This window comes from Macrotis lagotis, chromosome 4, assembly GCF_037893015.1.
Source record: "Macrotis lagotis isolate mMagLag1 chromosome 4, bilby.v1.9.chrom.fasta, whole genome shotgun sequence".
NCBI lineage: Eukaryota > Metazoa > Chordata > Mammalia > Peramelemorphia > Peramelidae > Macrotis > Macrotis lagotis.
The window spans coordinates 249428842-249456545 of record NC_133661.1 but is presented as its reverse complement, the minus strand read 5'-3'; the positions used below and the strand labels follow the sequence as shown (position 1 = coordinate 249456545).

At 36.7% G+C, this 27704-nt stretch overlaps 1 protein-coding gene across 1 annotated transcript in view; it reads right to left on the bottom strand.

The window, feature by feature from the left end:
* Positions 1-203: 203 nt before the first annotated feature.
* TMED10 (transmembrane p24 trafficking protein 10) overlaps positions 204-27704 on the bottom strand; it is a 42466-nt gene continuing 14965 nt past the window's right edge. The window contains exons 2-5 of the mRNA XM_074235695.1: positions 20604-20715; positions 15828-15901; positions 8741-8867; positions 204-2542 (exon numbers count right to left, since the gene is read on the bottom strand). Coding sequence (XP_074091796.1) covers positions 2421-2542; positions 8741-8867; positions 15828-15901; positions 20604-20715 — 435 coding nt within the window. The 3' untranslated portion in view covers positions 204-2420. The remainder of the gene's footprint in view (positions 2543-8740; positions 8868-15827; positions 15902-20603; positions 20716-27704) is intronic.

Here is a 27704-nt window from a genome sequence, read left to right as displayed (position 1 = left end):
TAGCTCACCTACAAGTGTACTCTTCCTTAGCTTAGCCTGAAATTAATGAAAGCCATATTTTTCTCTTAATAATCTATATAAATATGTTTGTGTGTATGTGTTTATGTATGCCAAATTTAGAACTGAGGAAATCTCATAAAAATTAACCATATAAACTCTGGCAAAGAGAAATATACTAGACTCATATAAACACACAACTAAAATGGTTTCCCCATTAACTTTATTTCGGAAAATTTACACAAAAATACCCAATCCAATACTTACAGGTAAATCTGTACAAATCCCACATGCTTCTTTCCTATAAAACAAGTTGAGTGAAAACAGCTTTATGACAAGAATTGCATTTAATTTATGACCATGGTACAAGTAAAGCTTTACTGTAAACCTTACCACCTCATTTACATTATAGAGGTCATTTTTGAATAATATACTCATGAGAGAAAAAGTAAAGAACTCAATATGCTTTTATTTTTTAAGCAGACTTAGTCTAGCACCAGTCTTTCAAAGAAAATTAATTCTTTTCAGATAAAAGCAAGCAGAGTAGAGTATTAATTAGCTTTAGAATAAAAGCAGAGGGTCTGGAGAAAGTTCCAGCAGGATTTAAAAAGGGAACATACATGAAACAGAATTTCAAATTGCACAAACAAGTGGAAGAGTCAAAGTTTCTCCTTTCTGCCTGTATTACAAATGTACAGAAAGATATTCTGTCAAATGATAGAATTACCTCAGTGATTACCATGGTTCAGACAAAGAATGTTGCCATCAGAAAATGGTAGTGAGTAGCTCATCACATATTTTGCTTTAGTAGGGGGGCCCTGATGTCACATGCTGGCATTTCACCTTGAACCATATGTGGAAGGTGCCTAGGACACCTTCTTCCTTCTGGACACTGATAGCTAGCCCTAGAAAGTCCCATGTGTAGATGGTCAATGACTAGTTTTACTGTGGATTTTTGCTACATTGAGGCTGCTATTATTACTGCTAGATTCTCAGAGCAGAAACTCAGTTTTTACCAGCAGATGGCAATACTGCACTAGTTCTCAAAATCAGAGAAAGGGAATTCACAAATGGCCCAAAAAAGCTTAAAAATTTATCACTTTATCCAACTGAAACAATGCTCAATTTCCCTGTTCTTTTAAGTAAGTCCCCTTCCTGTTACCTCAGCTTTCTCAATTCTTTCCTATACACTACTACTACTGATATTGGATTACATGACTTGAGTTCTTCCAGTTGCTGCTTAAGATATCTTAATTAGAAATTGGTTTGCCAAGACAAAATAAGCATAAGCCTACAAAGGAGCTATAAATACTCAAAATTCCCAATTATTTAGGTTGGTAGATGTATAACTTTGGCCAAGTTATACAGTCTCTACAGAGACTACATAAAGGGCATATTCCTTTAAACCTTGGATCAACTGAGAAATCCTATTTCAAAATGAAAACATCTATTTTTTAAAACTGTAAGAGCATGGTCATTGCACCCTTTCTTATATTGTACATAAAACATATCTGACAATGGCCTCTGCTCACTCTTCAAACCCACACTGATTCTTGGCCTTGGATTCATTCCATGTATTTTTGGGACCTACTTTATTCATGATGCTCCCTGTTGTACAATTTTAGACCTCACTGAACCAAACACCTAAACATAGCATAAAAATATGGTTAGCAAATAGCTAAGCTAGGAAAAATTATTCAATATTATTTTGTAGGTTACATTAAGAAATCTAGGAGGCTGAGTGCATAAAGCCTAATTCTATATCCAGCTCTGAATGTTTAATGGAACCACAGCTCTAAAGTTCAGGCCATATCAGGAATCTGATCCTTCATCTTTCCTTCAGCTCTTGGATTTTTTAAATCATTGGAAGCCACCCAACCAAATTCAATTTCAGCTAAAATATAATAGTCATACTGCTAAAGTAACCTCAAAAAAACAAAAACAAAAACAAAAACAAAAAAACAACAGGACACTCAGAACATAGCAAGTCATTCTGTAGTAAGGTCAATATGGTCATACAAATCTTGGTAACAGAACTAGAGTGGAAGTCCAAGCCAACAGGTATGGGTGGAAAAAGGAAAGAAGTCATATGGTTCAAACAGATCATTCTGAGGAAACCCAGTGGCAATGCTGGCATCAGCATCTGGGAAACCTATTTTTTATCATAGGTGGCCTTAATGATAGTTCCATTGTTGCAAAATCAGCCCAATCCCCACTACCCATCAAGTTAAAAAGAGTCTCCCTTATTGGCCTATATTGGAGTCCAGGTGGTTTCCCATTCCTCCCACCCCAAATGAGGCCAGTTCTGAAAAGAAAACTCCAGGGTCAGCAGATAGAATGTGCTGTCTGTGGTGTGGCTCAGGCCAGGTAAGTCCCAGTGGTGTCCTCCTGGCTGCAAGACAGGGTGGGAAAGGATTGCCTCGTTATTCAATCAGCTTCTTAGCCTTGAAGAAACGTCGAAGATAGAAAACTTGCCAGGTAGCCAATCCAATAAGGCAAAACATGGAAAAGATGCTGAAGTACAGGACCCGGGTATTTGTTGATTCTAAAAGAGAAAAAACAAAGATGAACTCTGGAAATGAAGCTCAGTTTGCTATACTCTGCAGAAGAATCAACAAATTTAAATTCTATTATCTCTAATTACATGATTTAAAATGAATTACTTAATATAAGTTATCTAATCTATATAAAGGAATAATAATCAAAAAACATAATAAGCACTTACAGCCACACACTATGCTAAAAGTGTTTAAGAAAAGACAAAACAAAAATATGGAATTCTAAAATTTGAAGATTTTAATCCAATACATACTAGGGAGGAAGGAAGGAAAGCATTTACAGGTGTGCACAGCCACTGTGCTAAAAAGCATCTGACAAAAATAATTATATTTGCTTCTCACTGGGAAGTAGGTGCTATTATCCTTATTTTACAGCTGAAGAAACTGAGGAAAACAGCTTAAGTGATGTGTCCCATAGCTACAATCTAGGTCTTCCTGACTACAAGTCCAGGGCTCTATCTCCTGTGCCACTGTACCAATGATACTCAGATGCCCCATTATAATACACCAGGAAATGGGTATAGAATCTTTGCTTGATGATCTTCAATGACAGAAAATTCACCACCTCTAGATGGCAGCCCATTGTACTTCTTCTGGACTATTTCACTGTGATTCTGGATATCATGTCTAAATTTGTCTCTTTGTACCTAGTGTCTCTTGTTCCTGGTCTGCTCCCTGGAGCCAAGTAGAAAAAGATTAATCCCTTTTCCATTTGACAGCCTTTCAGATAATTGAATACTTTATTTACATCTTCCCTTAAAAATCTCTAAGCATCCACAGTATCCTCAACTTCTCACTTCATGAGATGGAGTCGAGGTTTTTCCTCATCTAAGCTGCCCCATTTTGGACATCCTGCAGCTAATCAATGTCATTCTCAAACTATGGCTTCCTGGACTGAGTATAACACTAATGAATTCTGATTATGAGTATTTCAGGAGGATTATAGCCTTCTTAACCCTGAAAGTAATGCCTCTCTCAATGCAGTCCAAGAAGGCAATAACTTTTTTAGTTCCAATATCATAATGATGATTTTCACTGAGATCACAATTCATGGTAACCACTCTCAGAGATCTACCTGCTATTTATGTCTCTCTATCCCACACTTGTGACAATTTTTTGAACCTAAGCATATCTCTAAGATTTAGGACAATGTAAAAATCTTTTTGGATCATGTCATTTGACATGTTAGCCAACCCTTCCATTTCTGTGTCATTTGCAAATGTGATGAACAAATATTAATACAAATCATTGTTACAAATATTAAACCCTTTCCCACAAAAATACCATGAGCGATTTCATCAAATCTAGGCTAAAATCTAGGAAAATTTATCTACAGTAGTTCTCTCATTTGCTAGTTCAGTAACTATTTTAAAAAAAGAAATTATAAAAAATCACTTGTACAAAAATATTCATAGCAACCCTGTTTGTGGTGGCAAAGAATTGGAAACTAAGTGAATGTCCTTCAATTAGGGAATGGCTTAACAAAATGTGGTATTTGTATGTCATGGAACACTATTGTTCTATTAGAAACCAGGAGGGATGGGAATTCAGGGAAGCCTGGAAGGACTTGTATGAACTGATGCTGAACGATATGAGAAGAACCAGAAAAACATTTACACCTTAATGGCAACATGGGGGTAATGATCAACCTTAAAGGACTTGCTCATTCCATCAGTGCAACAATTGGGCACAATTTTGGGATATCTGTGATGGAGAATACCATCTGTATCCAGAGAAAGAATCGTGGAGTTTGAAAAGATTAAAGACTATTAACTTTAATTTGAAAAAAAAATTATATGATTATGTAATTTTGCTATCTCTTATACTTTATTTTTTTCCTTAAGGATATGATTTCTCTCTCATCACATTCAACTTAGATCAATGTATACCATGGAAACAATGTAAAGACTAACAGACTGCCTTCTGTGGGGGGGGGGGTAGGGGGAGGGAAGCAAGACTAGGGGGAAAAATGATAAAACTCAAAATAAATAAAGCCTTTCTAAAAAAAAAGGAATTAAGATTAATCTGGTATCACTTACTGCTGATGAAACCATGCTGACTCTGTGTGTGTGTGTGTGTGTGTGTGTGTGTTAGTCACACACACACATACACACAAATACATACAGTGAGTATGAGTTACGTGTTAAGAGTTAGTTCTTTCTTTACCTAAATTAGCATTTTACACAAATTCAACAGGTGGTGGCAGTAGATGAGGTCCAGTGGTAGGGGTCTTAGTTCCAAGTCCCTAGAGGTGTGGAGGAGGTAGGGTCAAGTGGATCCCTCTGAAGGGAGGAGGCAGGAGGTTTGCACAATAGTCTACTTATGTTAAGCCAGAACTGGCTGTATAAATGCCATCTCCTTCTCTGTAGTTCACTAATAATCTTTAATGAACTGTTCCAGAATTTCAAATCAAGTTCACTGGCCTGCCTTTAATAGCATCTGTTCTCTTCCCTTTTTTGAAAATTGGGACATTTGTCTTTCTCCTATCTGCCAGGCCACTTCCATTTTTCAAAATTCATTTAAAGATCACTGACAACAGTTTAGCAATCCCTTTCAGTACCAGAGGATAGATTAGATGACCTAGCCCATCAAGGTTAGCTAAGATCTCTCTTATTATCTCTTTTCTTATCTTTGGTAACCAATCTTTTTTAACAACTTTTCTTTCCAGAGCAAAGGCTATTCTATTAGCCAGTGGAAACAGAACCAAAATAAGAAGAGAGTAGCTCTGTTTTTTGTTGTCAACTATTATCTATCCAGCTTTAGCAGGGACCTATCCCTTCTTTGATCACTACCCTGCTACAAAGCTTTAAAAATCTCTCAAATCTTTGTCCTATTCTATCCTTCTCTCATGTCCTTAGTTCATTTTAAGCTTCGAACCTCCCAACATCAGTTTTACTGAACCACAGTATTAAATTCAATCAATTATACATTACTGCTTCTATCTTTTGTACATATTTTTAAACTGAGTGGTAGCCTCTTTGGGCATATACAACCATCTCCCTTCATTTTTTTCTTTTTTTCCTTCTCAATGGAATTATTTCCCATTGTGCCTTCAGAATTTCATTCTTCCATTTTCTAATCCTCCTGAGCAGACTTCCCTTGTAGAATTTTAGTTTTTAGAATCCTGTGCCTATTCTTTCTCTAAAGTGGTGGGGAACCTTTTAAGGTTCACTTGGATATTTATAATATCATTCTTAGGCTATATTTAGTCAAACATTTAATTAATTCATCCCCTAAGAAGCTACTAGACTTACTGAATTTCAAGTCCCAGCTAAAGTAGATGTGGCAATGCCACATTATGGCCCATGGGCTGGTCCTAAAACCCTTAGAAATCTGCTTTCCTAAATTTTAAGCCACATGACAGCCAATACCCACAGGGCTGTCACTTTTCCCTTGGATTCCCCTATCATTCCCAGTCTAGTAACTACTTTCTCCCTGTTAATTATTGAGAATCAAGTCCAGAATAGAACTTAGGATTGTTGGTAAACATCTTTTGAAGGAAGAAATTATCATTAAAGCTAGTCAAAAAGTCATTGGTTCTTCTGCCAAAAGATGTCTAGAATCTAGAGAATGGCAATGTCCTAAAACCATTTTATGATTCATGGTTCTATGTAAAGCTTCTGAACTCTTCCTCTAGAACTCTTACTATTTCTATCCAATATATACAGCATAATTCCATGATAAAATCAAGTCTATTTTTCATCTCTCTGATCTCACCCAAGTGCCATCCACCATGCTTCCTGGATGTCCCCTCTTAATGTACAGTGCTGACATGTTTCTTTCAAATCAGGGCCTTATTTCTAGCCAGAGTAGTCAACATTCCTTAACAAGTCATATTTCCTGCCTTGCATTAGAATTTTTAGTTCCTCCTGCTTGCTGCCAAAACTCTGGGCATTTGTATATGTTGTTTTTGAGGGTTTTTTTGGCAAGGAAATGGGGTTGAGTGGCTTGCCCAAGGCCACACAGCTAGGTAATTATTAAGTGTCAGAGACTGGATTTGAACCCAGGTACTCCTGACTCCGGGGCCAGTGCTCTATTCACTGTGCCACCTAGCCGCCCCTGTTTCCTTTACTTTCAACAGGCAGCAGTAATGAACATACAAACCTATGCTCATTTTGGCTTCAGTTTCTTGTCCAAGACTTCAATATATTTTAGGTTTTTTCTGGCAATATCATTTGTGTCTGAGTGAATCACTACAAGTGAATACTAGTCATCAGTTTTTATAAGTCTTTTTAGTTTTGCCTTGGATTCATGCTCCAGAAAGACAATATTCCTCTCCTATGGTCATCAGGTCAAAAGCTGCCTCAGAATCCCTTAACACTACAATTTTTTCTATCTTCCCTACCCTTAGCGGATGTCTTCACAACATTTTTTTTAGTAAAGCAATTGGGGTTAAGTGACTTACCCAAGTCACAGTCAGTAAGTGTCAAGTACTTGAAGCCAGATTTGAACTTCAGTTTCCTGACTTCAGGGTTAGTGTTCTACCCATTGTACCACCTAGCTGCCCCTTTATCATTCTTTAGATTACCAATAGCTTTTCTCTTCAGAGCATCCAGTTATCTCCATAGGAGCATAAAATTCTATTTTAAATTCAATGTACATCTCTCCTTTTTTCTTCCAAGTGTCATTTTTTTTTAGGTTTTTGCAAGGCATGAGGTTAAATGACTTGCCCAAGGTCACACAGCTAGGTAATTATTAAATGTCTGGGGCTGGATTTGAACTCAGGTCCTCCTGACTCCAGGGCCAGTGCTCTATTTACTGTGCCACCTAACTGCCCCGTAAGTATCATTCTTTAACTTAATGACAAAGGTCACGTTCCCATTCCTTTGGCTCAAGCCCTTTTCTTCTACTAAAGCCCTGTTTCTGTTTCTGGGGATTTTTTTGATTATAAGAGAACACTTCATTTTCTTTAACAACCTGACTGAGGAGAGGCATTTCTCAAGTATCTTTCACTTTTTCTACTTGGAAACTGGCTGTAATAGAAATAGTCTTAACATTCAATGAAAGTTATTGAAAAGTCTGACCTGAATGACATAACAACTTCTGTAAAATCTTTGGAAATATAATAATAAATACTGTATATTGATTCTATTACTAGAATTTGATTTACAATAAACTAGATGAGAGTTTATACCAACTGGAAAGAATTTTTTTTATTTTCATCTATATGAACATGCATATTTTTAAGTTACAAAATTTCCTTCCTACTCTCCTCCCTCCCCTTAGTGGTAAACAATAAGGTTAGCATTGTACATACATATTTTGATAAACATGTTTACAGGTTAGTAATTTTTGGTATGAGGAATAAGGATTAAGGGAAAAAGTTACATAAGAGACAACTTTTATAAAGTGTTCATCAGATTCTGAAAGGTTGAGGGGATTTTTTGTGAGTTTTGTTTTGTTTTTTTTCCTCTGGATTGGGATAATATAGTCCATAGGCAGCCTAATACAGTTGTTCTAGTTCAATGGACTGCTTGAGAGAAGCTGCTTCGATCAAGACTGTTCATCTCACAATGTTGTTGTTATTGTGTACATTGTTCTCTTGGTTCTACTCCCTTTCTCAGCATCAAATCCCATAAGTCATTTCATGCTTCTCTAGGGTTGGACCATTCATGGCTTCTTATAGAACAATAGTATTCTATAGTATTCATGTATCATATTCATCTATATTCATATAGTTTAGCCCAATTGATGGGCATCCCCTCAATTTCCAATTCTTCGCCACTACAAAAAAGAGCTGCTATGAATATTTTGGAACATGTAAGGATTTTTCCCTTTTTCTATAATTTCTTCTGGATATAGGCCTAGAATTGGAATTGCTGGGTCAAAGGGTATGAACAATTTTATTGCTCTTTGGGCATAGTTCCAGATTGCTCTCCAGAAAGGTTGGATCCATTCACAACTCCATCAACAACACATCAGTGTCCCAATCCTCCCACAACCTCTCCAACATTGATCATTTCCTCCCTTTTTTCCTCATCTTGGTGGAAAGAAATTTAAAATAAATTAAAATGTCTAAGGGACAAAACTCCTATCTGTGATTCCTACTTGTTCACATGTAATAAATAAAAGTATGAATAAACTCCTTTACTTCATCATATAGCTGGCCCAGCAAATTTGTAAGTTTTCTAAATCAAAATTTAAAATTTTGGGAGATATAGAGGGAAAAACTAATTACTACTTACCATTAGTGTCCCTCATCTCTTCTTCTCGCTTCTTCATGTAGGCGAAATCATTAACAATAGATTCTGAAAGGTCCTCCAAGCGTCGAAGCTCAACTTCTAAAGGCTTTAGCTTCTCCACTTTTGCAATCTGAGAAAGAAAGGAACAGTGGATTGGCTGATATAGTATTGTTTATCTCTAAAGAATAAAACATTCTTACTTAAAAATAAAAGTCACAACCTTTTCAGATTAAGATAATCATCATCATCATTATTACCTACCATCTAGTATAGTACAATGGCACATAGTGGAGACTTATATGTTTATTGATTGTCTCCAATAAATGGCAGATTTGTTTTATTTTTGTCTTTGCAGCTCTAAAATCTAGCATATAGAGATGCCTAGCATATAAAAGATGTCTTAATAAATGCTTTATGAATGAATTCCCAATTACACTCTACTACTCAGCATATCCTTAAACTAAGTCTCTCATTTGTTTTATCCCCAGAGTAGTTTATTATAGAACTTTCAACTTTGCAAAGTGCTTTATTACATTATGCCATTTGAAACACTATAATAGGATCCATAAAAAAAATGTACTTTTGTGAGATATATTACATCAATAAGTCCATTCACTTCTTCACATGCTAAAGAACATGTAACAAGGTATTTTGCATTTTCTTTTAAAAGGAAGGGAAAGGGAGCGGCTAGGTGGCACAGTGGATAGAGCACCAGCCCTGGAGTCAGGAGGACCTGAGTTCAAATCCGGCATCAGACCCTTAATAATTACCTAGCTGTGTGGCCTTGGGCAAGCCACTTAACCCCATTGCCTTGCAAAAAAAAAAAAAGAATAAAAAAAAGGAAAGGCACAGGTATAGTGTATTCACTATTATGACAATATCAAGACAAGCCAAGGTTTGGACAAGAAACTAGTCAGTCAATAAATATTTATTATGTGCCAACAATGTGTGGCAAATTGTGCTAAGTGCTGGGGATACAAAGAAAGGCAAAAGACAGGCCCTGCCCTTAAGGAGCTCAAGGCCTAATAGAGGAGACAAGATGCAAATATCTATGCCTAAACAAGCGCTTTAAAGGATAAACTGGAAGTAATCAGCAGAAGAATCAGGGGGCAGATAGATGGTGAAGTAAATAAGAGCACTGACCCTGGTGTCAGGAAGACCTGAGTTCAAATTGCCTAGCTGTGTGACCTTGGGCAAGTCACTTAATCCCAATGCCTTAAAAACAATTTTAAAAAAAGGATCAGGAAATGCTTCCTTAGATGGTGGGATTTCTGCAGAGGTGAAGCAGGAGAGTGAGGCACTTCCTGGGGACAACCAGTGAAAATGCACTGAGCTGGGAGATGGGATGCCTTTTTTTAAAATTTTTATTAAAGATTTTATTTGAGTTTTACAATTTTTCTCCTAATCTTACTTCCCCTCCCCCTACCTAGAAGGCCATTTGTCAGTCTTTACATTGTTTCCATGTTATACACTGATCCAAATCGACTGTGATGAGAGAAATCATATCCTTAAGGAAGAAACACAAAGTATAAGAGATAACAAGATCAGACAATAAGATATCAGGTTTTTTTTCTGAATTAAAGGAAATAGTCCTTGGACTTTTTTTCAAACTCCACAGTTCTTTCTCTGGATACAGATGGTATTTTTTCTCCATTGCAGACAGCCCCAAATTGTCCTGATTGTTGCACTGATGGAATGAGGGAGTCCATCAAGGTTGATCATCACCCCCATATTGCTGTTAGGGAGTACAGTGTTTTTCTGGTTCTGCTCATCTCACTCAGCATCAGTTCATGCAAATCCCTCCAGGCTTCCCTGAATTCCAGTCCCTCCTAGTTTCTAACAGAACAGTAGTGTTCCATGACATACAAATACCACAGTTTGCTAAGCCATTCCCCAATTGAAGGGCATTTACTTGATTTCCAATTCTTTGCCACCACAAACAGGGCTGCTATGAGTATTTTTGTACAAGTGATGTTTTTCCTTTTTTATCATCTCTTCAGGGTATATACCCAGTAGTGGTATTGCTGGATCAAAGGGTATGCACATTTTTGTTGCCCTTTGGGCATGGTTCCAAATTTCTCTCCAGAAAGGTTGGATGAGTTCACAGCTCCAACAATAATGTATAGTGTCCCAGATTCTCACAACCCTTCCAACAATGATCATCATCCTTTCTGGTCATATTGGCCAGTCTGAGAGGTGTGAGTTGGTACCTCAGAGAAACTTTAATTTGCATTTCTCTAATAAGTAATCATTTAGAGCAATTTTTCACATGACTATGGATTGCTTTGATCTCCTCATCTGTAAATTACCTTTGCATATCCTTTGACCATTTGTCAATTGGGGAATGGCTTTTTTCTTTAAATATGACTCAGTTCTCTGTTTATTTTTAGAAACGAATCCTTTGTCAGAAATATTAGTTGTAAAGATTGTTTCCCAGTTTACTACATTTCTTTTGATCTTGGTTACAGGGGTTTTGTCTGTGCAAAAGCCTTTTAATTTAATGTAATCAAAATCATCTAGTTTGTTTTTAGTGGTTCTCAAGATGGGGTGTCTTGAAGGATAGAGTCCCTGCTCAGAATGGGTAGAACAATTGAAGATATGTTAATTAAGGGTTTTGAAAGCCAAACAGAATGTCTATAAGGCTCTGCAGTACGTTGAAGAAATTTATGTTTATGTAACTCACAAGACTGACAAATGGTCAGGCTGGGATTCAAACCTATGATGATATTCATTAGCTGTTGAAAATTATGTATCTATTCTCTCTCATCACACTCAATTTGGATCAATGTGCAACATGGAAACAAAATAAAGACTGACAGATTGCTTTCCATGAAGGGGGAGGGAAGTAAGATTGGGAGAAAAATTGTAAAACTCAAAACTCAAATAAAATCTTAAAAAAAAAATTATATCTATGTAAGCCTCTCTCTCAACCCCCCCACCTCAAAAGAAGAGTTCCTCATTGTCCAAAATCAAAGCCTTTTCAATTACTACTGATGTTGGAAATCTAAAGTGTTTTCACAATCTATATGAAAATAGTTCTACCAAAGAAAGGTGTTAACTTCTTAAAAAAATATTTTCTTAAAGAGGATGTGTGAAGAAGACAGCTTGAGTGTCTCTAGATATCACACCAAAGAGTTCATAAAGCTTTTCCCTCATGTAGCATCAAGACCTAAGAAAGAATTTTTTTTATGACAAGACAGATTTAATGAAAGCATTTTATCAGTCTGAAACTGACTTCTGAAAGGGGCAGAACACTCTTATGATATATTCCAGAATACAGCAATGTGTTAACTACACAAACCCAACATGGACAAAAAGACAGGAACAAAATATACTTATGGACAAAAATCTATGCACATTTACCTGTGTCTGGGGAAGGGAAAACAAAGCAAAGCAAAGGCCTGTCTGTTGGTGCTTTCAAAATTAATGGTGCCAAAATTAGTTCTGCAAATGTTCATATCTCAAATGAAATTTGACACTTTCTGGAATATCAGTTCTGATCCTGATATTTCAGAACAATAGTTCCTCCTTACTTGCTAAGCATACTAGGAAAGAGAGTTATGGAAAGTCCTCTACTGTAGGTCAAACCTAGAAATTGTGTTACTGTTACGTGTTCTATAATTATAATTTCTTGAGGAGCTCACAAGCAAGATGTTATTATTAAAACTGCTGAAAGAATACACATCCAGGGAAGTCATCAAGTTTGGTGGGGTGAAGGGCTTAAGAGGACAGCTAGGTGGTGCAGTAGATGGAACACAGCCCTGGAGTCAGGAGGACCTAAGTTCAAATCTGGCCAACCCCTTACATTACAAAAAGAAAAAAATACAAGAATTAAAATTTAGAGCAATTAATATATTTTTTTAAATAAATACTTTCTGAATGAGGAATGACTATCTTCCCTAAAAATGTACTTAATCAGCTCCTGTTCCAATACATAATGTACCAGAAATTTGCTAATTCACATGAACCAAGGAAAATGCAAGATACTGAAGATTAAACCTATGACAAAGTCAGACATCTGGATAAATTCTCCTTTAAAAAGCAACTTGAAAAACCAAGTATAAGTGGTATTCTTCGTAAGACAGAAATACACTTTCTCTCATAAACATCAAATTGCGAAGCTTTGTACCTTTTTACGCAGGAGGCCTAAATGTTTCATCTTAATTGTACTGAACTCATTTTCTAAAAGACCCACAACATGTCTGACTGTGTAGAAGAGACTGACTGAAGGGACAAGCAAGTATATTGCAAAAGATGACTGATGAATGACTTTCAAACCCTAGGCATTTATTCAAAGAAAGGGAAGGGGGCGGCTAGGTGGTGTAGTGGATAAAGCATCAGCCTTGCAGTCAGTAGTACCTGGGATCAAATCCGGTCTCAGACACTTAATAATTACCTAGCTGTGTGGCCTTGGGCAAGCCACCTTAACCCCACTTGCCTTACCAAAACCTAAAAATAAAAATAAATAAATAACAAAACAATGAAAGGGAAGATGTACAGAAAATCAGAAGACTAAATAAGTCTTATTTTCTTAAATTTCAATAACAGACAAACGAATTCTGACTTTTTGTCTAATAGTGACTACCAAATTAGGGTCTATTATCTGTCATCTCAAGAACATGTGAGCTTTCCAGACAAAGTCTGGATTTGGGTGGATTCCTGAAGGTTAATTCTTCCTACTCTTTTCTTGGCTTCACACTTTAAGTGTTCAATAGAAGCAAATATTGTCAATGCTTGGCTCTGATTAAATAGCAAGGGCAGTAAACAGTGTAATATATGGGGAAAACCATGGATTTAAGAATTAGGAGAGTTGGTGTTCAATTTCTGATCTCTAATTTGTTGTGACCTTGGGGAAGTCATTTAACTTCTCTGAAACTTAATTCCTTCATCTATAAAATGAAGATTACCTACCTCACAGGGCCGAAGGGGCATAAATCTGAATTCAAGGCCAGACCTGGACACTTACTAGCTGTATAACACTGGGCAGGGTCATAAATTCTCTGAACCTCATTTCCCTGTCTATAAAATTGAGATTAAAAATATTTGCACTATTTAATCTCAAGATGATATAGGAAAACTCTTTTTTAGACCTTAAAATGCTATTTCTAAAGCCTACATGTAACAGTTGTCTCTAAACAAAGGAAAAACAGGGCCTAGGCAAAAAACATAAAAATACAAACTTTGGAACACAATACAACCAACTCCCTCGTTAAACCAAACTGGTTGCTGCTAGGTTCCCATTTTCCTGAGCCCAAATAATGGTATATCATGTTAGGGCAGAGGAGTTTCAAAACTAGGAAACAGAAGCACTGAACTATGTTGAAACCAAGTACGTAAAGATGGCTAAGGAGAAGCTGAGGACGTGCCAGACATGCAAAGCAGGAAATAAGGAAAGGAAGAGGAGGGCGGCTTCCTTTCTGGTAGGGATTCCCCAGTTGGATTAACTAGGAGGTCAGAGGACACAAAGCCCTTCCTCCCAATATTAACAAATAAAGCTCATATTTATGGGAATTCCAAGAGGCACAGAGGGATCAAAATGTTAGAGAACAGTACCATTTATGTGTCTTCTAATTTAGAGGGGAAAAAAAAAGCTGCTACATAAGCAACCTCACTGGATACTTAATAAATATTATTTGATACTAGTAAAATTATCCATCATGCTGAGAGAAAGCAGAGTTCAACCTGAACTGAAACTCAAAAACCCAGATGAGATAGATCCTGTTGCTTATTAAATTATAAAAATCCAGCAGTGTTGCCCTGGGAGCTGTTATAAGAGATTAGGCAGAAAGATTATTGTACCTTCACTGTGTCACATTTGGTCAGGTTTTGTATCCTCAGCCTTGAGGATACCTGTTTTGTGTTTTTTCTAAAAGGAGAAAGATCCAGGCACAGTCACACACTACTAATTAGAACACAATCTATTCCTCCTTCACTTTGAGTTCTTTGTCTTTGGGATAATTGAGATCTTTTTCTTTAGTCTTAAACGTTCTAGTGAAAAACAAAAATTCAGTTCTCTATTGATCAGAATGTAGTCAGGGGCAAGCAATCCAGTGTCTCCTGGGCACATCTGCTGGATCATTTGCTCAGATTTACTGCTGACAAATAACTTAAGAGTGGTTTCATTTGAACACTTGGGGCCCAAAATAAAAAAAAGCAGAAACATCTCAAGGAACTACCATTTCTACTTGACTGCTTCCTGTTTCAAAGCTAGATGTTCACTTCCACTCCTCATTCATGCCAGAGTATCTGCCTTCCAATGTCTGCTTCAAAGATATAAATCTCAATTGGTAGAGGCTGCTGCCATTTCCCTAAAAAGGTTAATATCTACCAACTTCGTGGTTCCACTGTGTCTCTTCTACTTTAGTAAATGTTTTTGTGCCACCCCCAACATCATCCAGCTGGGCTTTAAGAAGGGATGACTCTCTGTGCTCCTTTGTTCTATGATGCTTCATTTATTATATGCATCTGACCTCTTTTCTAACTTCTACCCCCAAGTGCAATGACTTGTTTGGGGCTCTACCACACTATGTCAACATCTTACTGCCATTTATCACCCAACTGTTTTCCTACAATTTTTCAAAGCTTTCTTCCTTTACTGCCTAATATTATGTGATTTCTGTCCTTTGTGTCTCAGAGATCACTATTACTCAAAATTAAATAGCATCCAATTCACCCCCCCCCAAAGAAAATAGCTGCATTGGCATTAAAAAAGCCAAAACAAACCACATTTTCCAGTCTTGGACTTCAATGCAGAAACAAGTTCCAGCTTTTAAAATTAGAACTATGCACATTTGAAGTCTGCCTGGAGAGAACTAATGGCAAGCATATGAGGATTTTATCACCCCAACATTTCCAAAGGACTGTCAGCAGAGTCTCTCTGGCTAATAACAAAGCCAGGAATGTTTTTCAAGACTGCTAAACCAACTTTCCATATCGGTAAGACACCAGATTACAAACAGCTGGTTGTCATGTGACTGCTGAGAAAAATACAGCATTCTGGGCAAGGCATAGCTTACTGGCCTGAGTGGGTCACAGAGTCCTAGTAGCATAGTTGGCTGCTACTTTAACTGGGTATCACTGTAGGACATACCTCCTCATAATTTTTCGCTTCCACCCCATGCTTCATGTCCAGGATCACGAGCTGGTCAGGTGTCCGCCCTGTTCCTGGAAACGAAATGAAAGGATTCATTGTGTGGAATATTTAACATTCCAGGAAATCACCCACCCACTCTCTCTCCTTGCCCCCACCCTCTCAATAGAGGGAAACAGCAGTCCCTCCCCCTACTCAGCTGTAGAGAATTCCCGTCTCTGCCTAAAATCACAAGCACTGCAGACAAAGACTGGATCTGTGTAGGACTCCGGAAAGCAAAGAGAACAGGCTACTGGCAAACAGTACTAAGTGTGTAAGACACAAGATACTGCAGCTGGTGATAGAGGGACAGGGAGGAAGGAAAAAAAAATACAGGACCATGGGAATGTGAAATAAAACTCCCGAGTCAAGACAATTTGAATTTGGGTGAGAGATAAATCATCTGGTGATGACCACTGGCTTAGGCAGACATGCATTTTACTCATCTGAAGGAACTGGGGTTTAAAGTGTTCAGAATCACATAGTCAATACAGATACCAAGCTGAGTGACCACAGATTCTATCATGCAACACACTATTTCAAATCTTGGTATTGTAGCCACAAAACAACAAGAAATCCTCTCTCTCTCTCTCTCTCTATATATATATATATATATATAATAAAAACATAAATATTTTTATATATAGATGATATAGATAGAAAGCTAGATACATGTATACATGTATGTATGGTATTAAAATCCTTATGTTTCAGAATAATTTAAAATAAGGACCTAAAGTAAGGACAACTGGTAGCAAAGTAGATGCTGTACTAAACTGAGTTTAATCCTCTCTCAGACACTTACTAGCAGTATGTAAGTCATTTAGCCTCAGTTTCTCATTTGTAAAATCAGGAGGCTGAGTGGCTCTGAGTGGCCCTTCCAACTTGAAATCTATGATACTATGATCTCTGATCTGGTGCAGATGATGTCATTGCAAAGGAAGGTCTCTGTTCTTCAGAAAGAAGTGGTCTATTTATGATGGCAGGGAGCAACAAAACAATGCTCATATTAACAAAAAGTTCATCTCTGACCTAGAGTGATGAAATGGAATTCTTTAACAAGTAGGTGAAAAGGAAAAAGCAACAAGAAGGTTCTGTGATCTTAAAATTCAGCAACTCATAAAGTAGGCATTAAATAATAACTCACACTTAGCACCAAATTCTTTGCATATATTTTGTCCCCAGTTTCTTACAATAACATTGCAGGGTAGGTATTTTAAGTGTGCAAAGGTTAAATGACTAGTCACACAGTAAATGCAAGAGCTGATATTCAGGTACAGTGAAAATAATTCCGTGTTTGTAGTCCAAGACCAGAGTTCAAATTCTAGCTCTACCCCTTTACAACAAGTCACTATGGACAAGTCACTCTTTAGGTCTCAATAGTTTCATCATTAAAATGAGGGGGTTATTCTCATTGACCTCCAGGTCTAGATCAAGGGTCGAGGGTTTGCCTGAATCCAATATTCTGTCCATTACATCATGAAAGTCAACCAAGCTGTAAGGAACATAGCCTCTGAAAACAAGAGCTGATCCTAGGAATAGTGTGAAGTTAAGTTCAACAAATATTTATTAATAGCCTGTGTGCCAGAAATATGATACCAGAACTCAAGGATAATCAGAAGAGGAGAATATGGACCAAATGGAAGAAGTAAAGACATCATGAAGAAGTCAGGATTTGAGAAGAATCTGGAAGAATTGAGAGGACAATTTAGAAAGGAGTAGGATACTCAAGTTGGGGGAGGTGGAACAGGTTAAGGGGTGGGGAATGAAGGGAGTGAAAGGTAGAATAGGAATGAGCCCAGCATTTCAGAAGACAATAGAGACAAACACGAATGGAACACATAGGTTTATTGGATCCTAGATAAACAAGCTAAGATAAAACTGTAGAAAGCTTTGAATGCCAAGCTGAATATCTGATTCCTAATCTCTTCAGTAAGTGGTGATGCTCTGGAATGACTTTTCCCTCCAAACCTATGTTTGTAATTCTTGATATAGCCATAGTTCCTTTTTTTTTGCAAAGCAATGGGGTTAAGTGACTTGCCCAAGACCACACACTAGGTAATTATTAAGTGTCTGAGGTTGGTTTTGAACTCAGATCCTGGGCACTTAAGATATAGCCATAGTTTCTACAGAAGATATAAAAGCATTTATTCATTTCCCCTTCCTCATTTAAGGAGCCATGAAATCCAAGCAGCTCATAAAGGCACCTGGTTCAACTGCCCCAGGATATCCTCTGGCTAATAGTTTCTGTCCACCATTTCCCATTTCACCACAGACCATTAATCAATCATAAATAAAACCAGCCCTCTGCCAGATCTAGTTCCAAGTAACAAAATCCCTAGATAGACCAAAGTTTCCCCCTTTTAAAAACCTCTTCCAGGTTTATAACAATTTGAAAAGATAGATTTCTGTTAATATGGTGTCAGATCCCGACACCGGAAAGGAAAAGGAATGATTAGGAAAGATATAACAAATCTGAAAATGACTTTCTGTAGAGGATATAATTATTCATTCATTCCAAAAATGTCTTCCATCCTAAATCCTAGTTTCATTAAATTCTGCTTCCTCTAACTTGTTTTTCTTATACACCACCTAGCACAATGCTTAATAACTGTATGCTGAATTCTTATGCACCCAGAACAATATTATATATCCACTGTAGGAAAGTACATAATAAAGGGCCCAGCACCTATCCTTCAGGAGTTTAGGTGGCCAGGAAAGACATGCCCATGGAACTCTTAAACAACCCAGTAAGTGAAAGACCTTTAAATACCAGGTACAGTTTTGACTTCCAGGTCTAAAATTCCATAATTCCATAATTTTATTCTCTATGTATCAATGAGCCTGTTTCTCAGTGATCCTGGTATCATAGGAGTTAAGAATTGGATTAAAAGTTGGATTAAAGCAGAGTGGTAAATTAAGAAGCTAATGAAATCCATTAGAGCACAAAGGTGGTAAAGTGAGAATGAAAAAGAACAAATAAAACAAAAATTTTGAAGGAATTATTTTTTTTAAGGATTAATAGAACTGATGACATTTAATAAAAGCAATGAAGAGGAAAGGAGACCAAGATATTTCCAATATTTTAGCATATCATGACTGAGAAAAAGATTGTCAATGACAGAAAAAGATGTTATTGACAGAAATATGGATGTCAGGAAAGAGTCAGTTTGAAAAAGAATATAATGAATTTTGGATTATGTTGTATTTGAGTAAAAATATTCAGTAGGTAATGGGCTATGTGAGAATTTGGTAAATAACACTAAAGACCTGTAGTTTTTCACTTCTTTACCTGAAGGTCAGTTCACAGTATGATACAATGTAGAGAACAGTAAATGTGTATGGCAGGCAGGTAGCTCCTTGCTTAGCCATTTACTGACTATGTGGACTTGAGCAAGACATTTAGCCTCTTTTGGGGATTCAGCTACTACTGCAACTGTAAGTAAACAATATTATCTATTCATAGGACAGCTGTGAAGAACAAATAGGATATATTTATAAAGTACTCTGAAATATGTAAGCAAAGATATCAGATCTCCATTAGCTTTCAAGCTAAGCAGGGTAAATGCTGATTAGCTGCAGTCAGTTCTTGGTGGAGCTACTAGGAGCCCTCTAATGGACTATAATGAAGCTGCATGTGTTGCTAAAGGAACAAGAGCCACTATTCCTGAGTCTAGGACAGTGTAATGTAACCATCTGGGGCATGAGTTGCTGAAAAAGGCCTTAAAATCAAGGCCTCCTTGGCAAATAATATTAGCCTTGGAGGATATGTTGATTAGTTTAACTTTTTTCTTTTTTCTTTCTTTTTTCTTTTTTCATTTGGGATGACTTTTGGGGAAGAAAAGTGAAACTATCTTGGGAAACCTAAGTGATGTGAAAACAAAAGCTTTCAATAAAAGATTCTTTTTTTTTTTGCAAGGCAATGGGGTTAAGTGGCTTGCCCAAGTCCACACTATTTAAGTGTCTGTGGCAACATCTGAACTCAGGTACTCCTGACTCCAGGGCCGGTGCTCTATCCACTGTGCCACCTAGCTGCCCCAATAAAAGATATTCTTAAAGGCATAACAAGGCTAATCATGAATCCAGAGGACTGAACTATGCTACCTACCTCCTGACCAAAAGATGATAGATCCAAAATACAAAATGTCTTACATTTTTGGACATGGATAATATGGAAATCTGTTTGGATTATTACGTATATTTGTTATAAGGGTTTTATTTTTTGTTAAACAAACTGGAAAAGAAGAGGAAACGAATACTTGTTAATTGAAAAATAACATAAAAGATAAAAAATAAGTGAAAGAGCTTCAACTAAGGCACTCATACCTAGAAATAGCCAAGATCAAGGAGTTCCTGGCACTATTACATAAAGAAAGAAATATATCAAATATTGTTCCAATTTACAGATTAAAAAAAATTGTGCAAAAATGTGAATGTATTGTTTTCTGGACATCTATTCCAAAATCAGGCCTAGCTATACAACTGAAGGTACGTCACAAGACTCAAAGAACAATTCCAGTTACTGTACATGAGGAAAGAGGTCTAATTAGCTAACTCTGGCTTCTATTTACGTGAGTAGATGCTCAGATCTCATTTCCTCTTCACAGCCATCCAGGACACAGGAAGTTCAAGCTCTGCCTAACTTCTGTACGCCTTCAGGAGTTCCCTACCTCTGACAACTAACCAAAATTGGGGAGAGCAACTATCACCTAGGAAGAACTTTCTTTGGTCACTTACCTTTGCTCTCAAAACATGCCTCAAACATATCATAATCCTCAGTGGTAAAGGCAAATTTCCCTTTGGTTGCATCCTCCTTAGAATAAAGGATATGGCCAGCTGAGTCTGTAATCTGTGAAAGAAAATAAGAATAGATAAGTGCAGTTTTCGTAGGGAATACAACAGGTAGTAGAAATCCTTCCCTTTCACTCTAAAGTATAATCAAGGAAAGGAATTCATACTTGTCTTTAGTTTATTCAACCATTCCCATTTGCCTATAGATTGAAACAAAAAATCCTGGAAGATTCCAATTTACAAAATTTGAGCTTTACTTTGTCAGTCCAACTATATTATAAACTAAGACTGGTAGTTCCCACAGATTTTCCCACCACACCAAAGACCTGCTACAACACAGTTCTATTTTATATAATTAAAATGATCCCCCCCTACATATGAAAAGTTTATTCACTATATACAATAAAGACTATACATAGGGCTCGTAGCTAAACCTATAGTTAATTGCTTCTTCTCTAATAAACTTTATCTTTCCTAGTAACCTATATAGTTAATCCAGATTTAGAAAGACACTCTGGAATTGAGACTTTCCAAAGGAGGAAAGCAAGGGGAAAAACCTGAGGTTTTTAGGGAGTCAATATCTACAACTCTAAGGAGTTCAAGTGGGTGGTGGTGAGAGAAAGGGGGAGAATTCCTTTCTTATGCAGAAATTTTAGGAATAAACCATGTGTGGTGTAATACTTCTCCTAATTCTGGAGAATGCTGAGACCAGTGGATCACTTGAATTTGAAGTTCTGAGATAGAGTAGGACAAAGGCCAAAAGTGCAGATTCTACTGCCCTATGGGGAAGCCCTGGGGATGGGGTAATAGAATGAGGTTGAGGAGGGGCTATTGGAATGCCTAGGGAGGAGTTAAGTAATCCAGGTCAGATAGTAATACAGATACAGATAATGTGACAATGAGCAGTGAGGTGAGGCTCATGAGTGACATTTGTACTTTCATTCCTAGAAGAAACAAGAAGATCCTATACTGGCTGTGTGTGTGTGTGTGTGGGGGGGGTGGTGGGTGGGTTGTGTTTTGGAAGAAATTCTACAAGTATGTGTAAATTTGGTACTAAAGCAAAAATCTCATTTTTTTTACAGGACTACTTGGGTCATCCTGTAAAAAACTTGAGGTATACTTAAAGTTTCTCTGTAGAAAAAGCTGCCTTCAGGGAATAGGTAACTGTCACATCTGACACATAAAAAGGAGGAAAGGATAGAAAACAGTAAAAGAGATGGGCACGAAGAAAGAAATTGTATATAGCTGTCATCTCAAGAAGACAAACTTTCTAAATGTGGTTTGATTTTGGGGGGGCAAAGGGGAGAGGACTATGACTATTTTATTTTGGTTTTCATTTGGTCTAAAGAATAGCTACGAGGTATTATATACTAAGCCAGGGCTGTCCAAAATTTGGCCCAAAGGTACAATCTTATGCAATCCCCTGTGGGTTTACTAAATGCTTTAGTAAAAGAAGCAAACTTCTCACTAAAATGGTAAATGAAAATATATTGTCTATTGTTTCAATAAAAACTTTTAAAAGTAAGGTTGAACAGTCCTGTCCTAAGCTATAGTAGACAAATTACTCCATTCACTGTTTTAAAGGCCACCAGCACACAGCCAAAGAAAAACAAATGGTAAAGGGTCCTCTTAATGAAATGTGATTCATCCTGGCTAACCAAAGCTTTATGAAAGTTTGATAGTTTGTCTATAATTTGAACTTTGGTTGTCAAGGTGAGCTTTTTTCAGCTGTTAATACTTTAAAAAAAATCTTAATAGTATTTTTTCCAATTACCAGATAATTTTCAAAATTCATTTTTGTAAAATTTTCTCCCTTCCATCCTTTCCCTTTCTCTAAGACAATAAGCAATCTGATGTTATACATGCATGATTATGCTAAATTTATTTCCATATTAGTCATGTTGTGAAAAAAAGAATCAGACCAAAAGAAAAAACCACGAGGAAAAAGAAACCAAAAAAGTAAAAATAGTATGTTTTGATCTGTATTCAGATTCCACAGTTCTTTCTCAGGATGTGGCTGGCATTTTCTATCACAAATCATTAATGCTTAAGTTAAAGACCAACAAAATAAGATTCAGTGAATCAAAATGCACATTTTAGTGGTACTTGTTAAAAGCAAGGTGCTACTTATATAAATTTAGTGAAAATGTTAAATAGAAAACTTGTCAATTTTAATTAAAGAAGTTTCTATAGAAACTATCAGGACTGAACTATGGGTGCAGATTAATGCATCTTTTCCCCACTTTATTTTTCTTCCCTATTTTTTCATCATGCCTACTATGAAAATATTTTGAATTAAATTCACATTAAATATATATTGCTTGCTTTCTAAATGGGCAAGAGGAAGAGAATTTGTTATTCAAAAAAATTTTAAATTAATATAATCATTAAAAGTAATAATTCTTAGGGGCAGCTAGGTGGCATAGTGGATAAAGCACCAGCCTTGGAGTCAGGAATACCTGGGTTCAAATCCAGGCTCAGACACTTTATAATAATTACCTAGCTGTATGGCCTTGGGCAAACCACTTAACCCCATTTGCCTTGCAAAAAACCTAAAAAAAAAAAGTAGTAATTCTTATTAAAACATTGAAAATTACTTCCCCTATCCCCACCCTTTGTCATTAAGTCTATATTGAAAAAAAACCCCAATATTTTGTTATATCTCTTTTGATTTCCTATGCTTCAATACCCACATTTCCAAGGAACACTGAAGTAATCTGAAGCTGCCTTGAGTCCAATCAAAGTTAGGAGTCTGGAAACTGTTTAGAACACTGGTTTGCCTATATAATGTTGATACACATTAAAAGTTGTGAAATCAGCAATCGTATAACAATTTGAAGAGGTGAATGAATGCATTGCCCTGTCTGTTCCAAAAATATGTTTATTTTTATGCTTTTCTCTATCCCTCAGGACAAAAATTGACTTGCTGATTGATCAGAAAGATCTTCAATTTGGGGGTGTTGGTGGTAGGGGCAAAATGAACATCTGGGATCCAACCTAATGCCATTCTTACATCTCTCCAGAATGTCTCAATAATAGGAAAAAGTTCAAACTCGTTAAGGAAATAGTTTGTTCAAGAAAATAAGAATTTGAATATAGGCAGGGCAAAGAAAACTAGCTGTTCTTGCTAGATATTACCTTCCTTCTCTCAAGCAGAAGAAAATTCCAAAAAGTATGAATAAGGATATCTGATTTCTACATTCTGAACAGAAATAAAACCCTAGTTTAAATGCAGCTAGCAGCTAAGACCCAAAAACTGCAAATAAAGTCAGTCTCTCCCCAAAGCACATTTGTATAAAACTAATATTTTAGACTTGTGTGTTGTGCCAGTTTTGTTCTTAATGAAGGTGGTAATGCTTAAATAGTGATAAGCAATATTTCAATGTAAATGAATATGTTTTATGTATTAAGAAAATGTATTGGAGTGGAAAAAATTTCTATCCTTAAGACCAGGCCAATTAATGGTATCCACAGACCCTCTCAGAGAAGTCCCTCTCAAATATTCTACTAATTTTAGGATTTGTAGATGGGTTTTTTCTTTTTGGTAAGGCAATGGGGTTAAGTGACTTGCCCAAGGTCACACAGCTAGGCAATTATTGAGTGTCTGAGGCCACATTTGAACTCAGGTCCTCCTGACTCCAGGGCTTGTGCTCTATCCACTGCAACACCTAACTGCTCCTGTGAAGTGAAAAAAATTATAGAGATTTATTCTCCTCACCTATCCAGGTCACTGACTTATGATAAATGAATCAACTGAAACAAGGTTCAGATCTGGTTTTCCTAAAATACTACTAAAGATGCCCTTTAAAGCATATGATAGAATATGTTGATATATATCTAGTAAACAGGAAACATATTATGGCGGGGAGAAGAAAAAAAGAAGAATGTGGGGGAGAAGATGAAAAGGGAGCAGAGAGAGAGAGAGAGAGAGATAGAGAGAGAGAGAGAGAGAGAGATTGAGAGAGAGAGGGAGGAAGAACAACCTAGATTGGAGGACTGAAAAATCTTTATCTCCAAGATATCAACTATGTCAATGACTTGTTAATTCTTTGTGTATGCAATGAATTGAGAGATCTTGGCCTAATTTTCCTAAAGGACAATCAAAAACCTTTTTTTACAGGCAGATTCAAACAGTGCAGATAGTTCCTTCTTTAAAACAGATGAACACAGGACAAAACAATTCCATGTCACCTAGGGCTACAGAGGTGCTGTAACTGACTGTGGAAGAACACTAGTCACAAACCTCCAACATCATCATCTGTACAACAATAAACAATTTGCAGAAGGAGTTCAATTATATGAAGAACTGAAAGAAATTTGGAAAGATTTGTAGAAATTGCTGAAGAACAAAGAAAATACAACTAAGAAAATGATTTACTCAATGACCTTATTAAGCAATAATTAATCAAGGAAGCAACACTGAAAAACATTAAAATTCTTATCAGCGATCTTGACTTCAGAGAAGTGACAGTGACATTTTCCTTCTCTCAGCAGGCAGGTGCAGAATAAAGCTTATGTTGTCAGAAATTGCCAATATGGCCAATATGTTTATTCTGCAACTTTGCTATTTTTTTTTTGTTTCAAAGAGGGTTGCATGGGAAGGGATATAGATATAAAAAAACCCAAAACCCCCCAAACAACTTATATGCATGGTTGTATACACAAACATACACACACACATGTGATTCAAGGCAAAAAAATTCCTCCATTCTTACTCAAGCATGTACCTTTTATTAGCAAGAAATTTCCTAATCAGAATTGGTGTGTCTAATAATGACACCATGGCTCTCCAAAGGTGTCTCCCCACTTTTATATTTCCTATACATTCTGAAAGTGACAAGACTATTGGCATCATAACATCTCTGAAGATATAAAGTCAGACAACTCAATCCCTTTGAGACCTGACTAACTAATATGAATGATTTGGAATTCTTACATGACCTAGAGATTTCCTGTCCCTGAATTCAGGAGGCACTTTGGGGCTTCTTAAACATCAAGTCATGGACCTTCTCAAAATTCCTTCCCCTGCTCCATCCCTGCCAATCCCAGTTAACAAAAACAGCAGGTAGCTAAAATTAGAGAGTAGGAAATTGGGCCAAGCTCATCAGTGACTAAACAGAGTTGGCAAAAGTTGATAGGTTGAAATGATTGTTTTTAATTTTCTTAAATTAAAATCTTCTAACTACAGATCATCTCAAAAAGTCACCCAGTTTCTCAGGAGTTTAATTTGGTAATTTCTTATTTTGTTTAAATGCTATTCAGGGAACATACCCAGCAATACTCTAGGTAATTTCTCCCTTTGTCTCTTATGTATAGATAGCATAATCTCAAAGGCATTCTCTTTTCTTTCTTTCTGGCCAAAATACAGTTTTCAATTTTAGAGGTATCATATTAACCTTTGCTTAGATGGAAAGTGATATTAAACATAGATTTGTTCCAGCTACCATCCTTATCTCATATCTCATTCCAGAAGCAACACAAGGAAACAAAGATTTATTTTAAAATAACACCTTTTGGAGAAAGCCAGCCAAAGCTCACAACTTAAAGGTAAGAAGAGAAAAATGTGCTAATTGCACATGCAAAGTCACTGATGTCAATAATGTTCTGTAATGTCAATACTCACCCTAAAAACTGGGGAATACATAGATTATTGGGGGGGAAAATGTGAAAGAGAAAAACAGAAGAACATAAAGAATTGTTGCAATCAGGACTGCAAGGAGCTCTAAAGTTTTCTTGGTTTTGCTTTATCTAGCTCAGCTCTGCTCCCAGGCACTTCCCCAATCCTTGCCATCCCATTCATTCAAGACTTGTATCCCTCTTACTTTGAAAGAATCTACAGACCTTTCACATTAAGCATAGCACTAGTAAACATTTAAAAACAAAACAGAAAGATACAGAGAAGTTGGTCACTTGACTAACCAAATGAAGGACTAGACATTTTTTCCATTTCTCTCAAGTCATAAAAATAAAACAGCAACAAAAAGAATTATACAACAGAAATTAAGCAATTATGGCTGTTTGCAAAGAACCAGAAAGAAAGAAGCCTATCAAGGCAAAATCTACAAACCAATTCTTAAAAAAATTTTTTTTGGGGGGGATTTGTGTTTTGGGATACACTCAGAGATTTCCCTATAGCTCTAAGTTCTTTGGTAGCACATCCTACTCTTGCCTTTGCCCCTAGTGTCCTGTTACAGCAAGAAGAAAGTCTCAATTCTACCTAACCCGAGGAATTCATGTGTGTGCGTGTGTGTGTCTGTATCAAAGAAGGAGATCATGCTTCCCTTCTGCCTGGGCCATCCCCATAGATTTAGCCTAGCCAGGAAACTAAAGAAATATAAGGAACTGGAGTAAGAGGTTAAGCATGATGGTACCAAGTCTGAAGGAAGAGGGACTAGAATCCATCTGGGATTAGTAAATCCTATCCCACCCAAACCTATCTGGATCAGAGACCAAAACAAAGGCTGGAACAATATTGGAATCTAACTATTATCCAAAGGTAAGGAGTCACAAAGTGAGTAACAAGGAAAAGTATCAAAACTACCAATGATTTCAAGAAAAAAATTTACTATGATTATATAATACTCTAATTAAAAGGAAAGATGAATACCAAAATATCTACAAAATTACAAATGTCTCTAAACAAATATTATAAGCAAAAGGAAATCAAACTATACTTGATGAAACATTGTACCTGTGGATTCTCAAGAAAGCAAAGAATCGGGGCAGCTGGGTGGCGTAGTGGATAGTGCAACGGGCCTGGAGTCAGGAGTACCTGAGTTCAAATCCAGACTCAGATTTAATAATTACCTAGCTGTGTGGCCTTGGGCAAGCCAATTAACCCCATTTGCCTTGAAAAAAACCTAAAAATAAGAAGAACGAAAGCAAAGAATCACAGAAGAGAGAAATCAGAATCCTGAGAGGTCACAAAGGAACAAATAGCATATTTTGTGGCTAGCTCAAGCACAATAATCTGTAGAATAGAAAAATTTGAATTCACAATGGTGAGTCTATCCATGGAAGTGGAAAAACAGATTGGAAATATAAAAC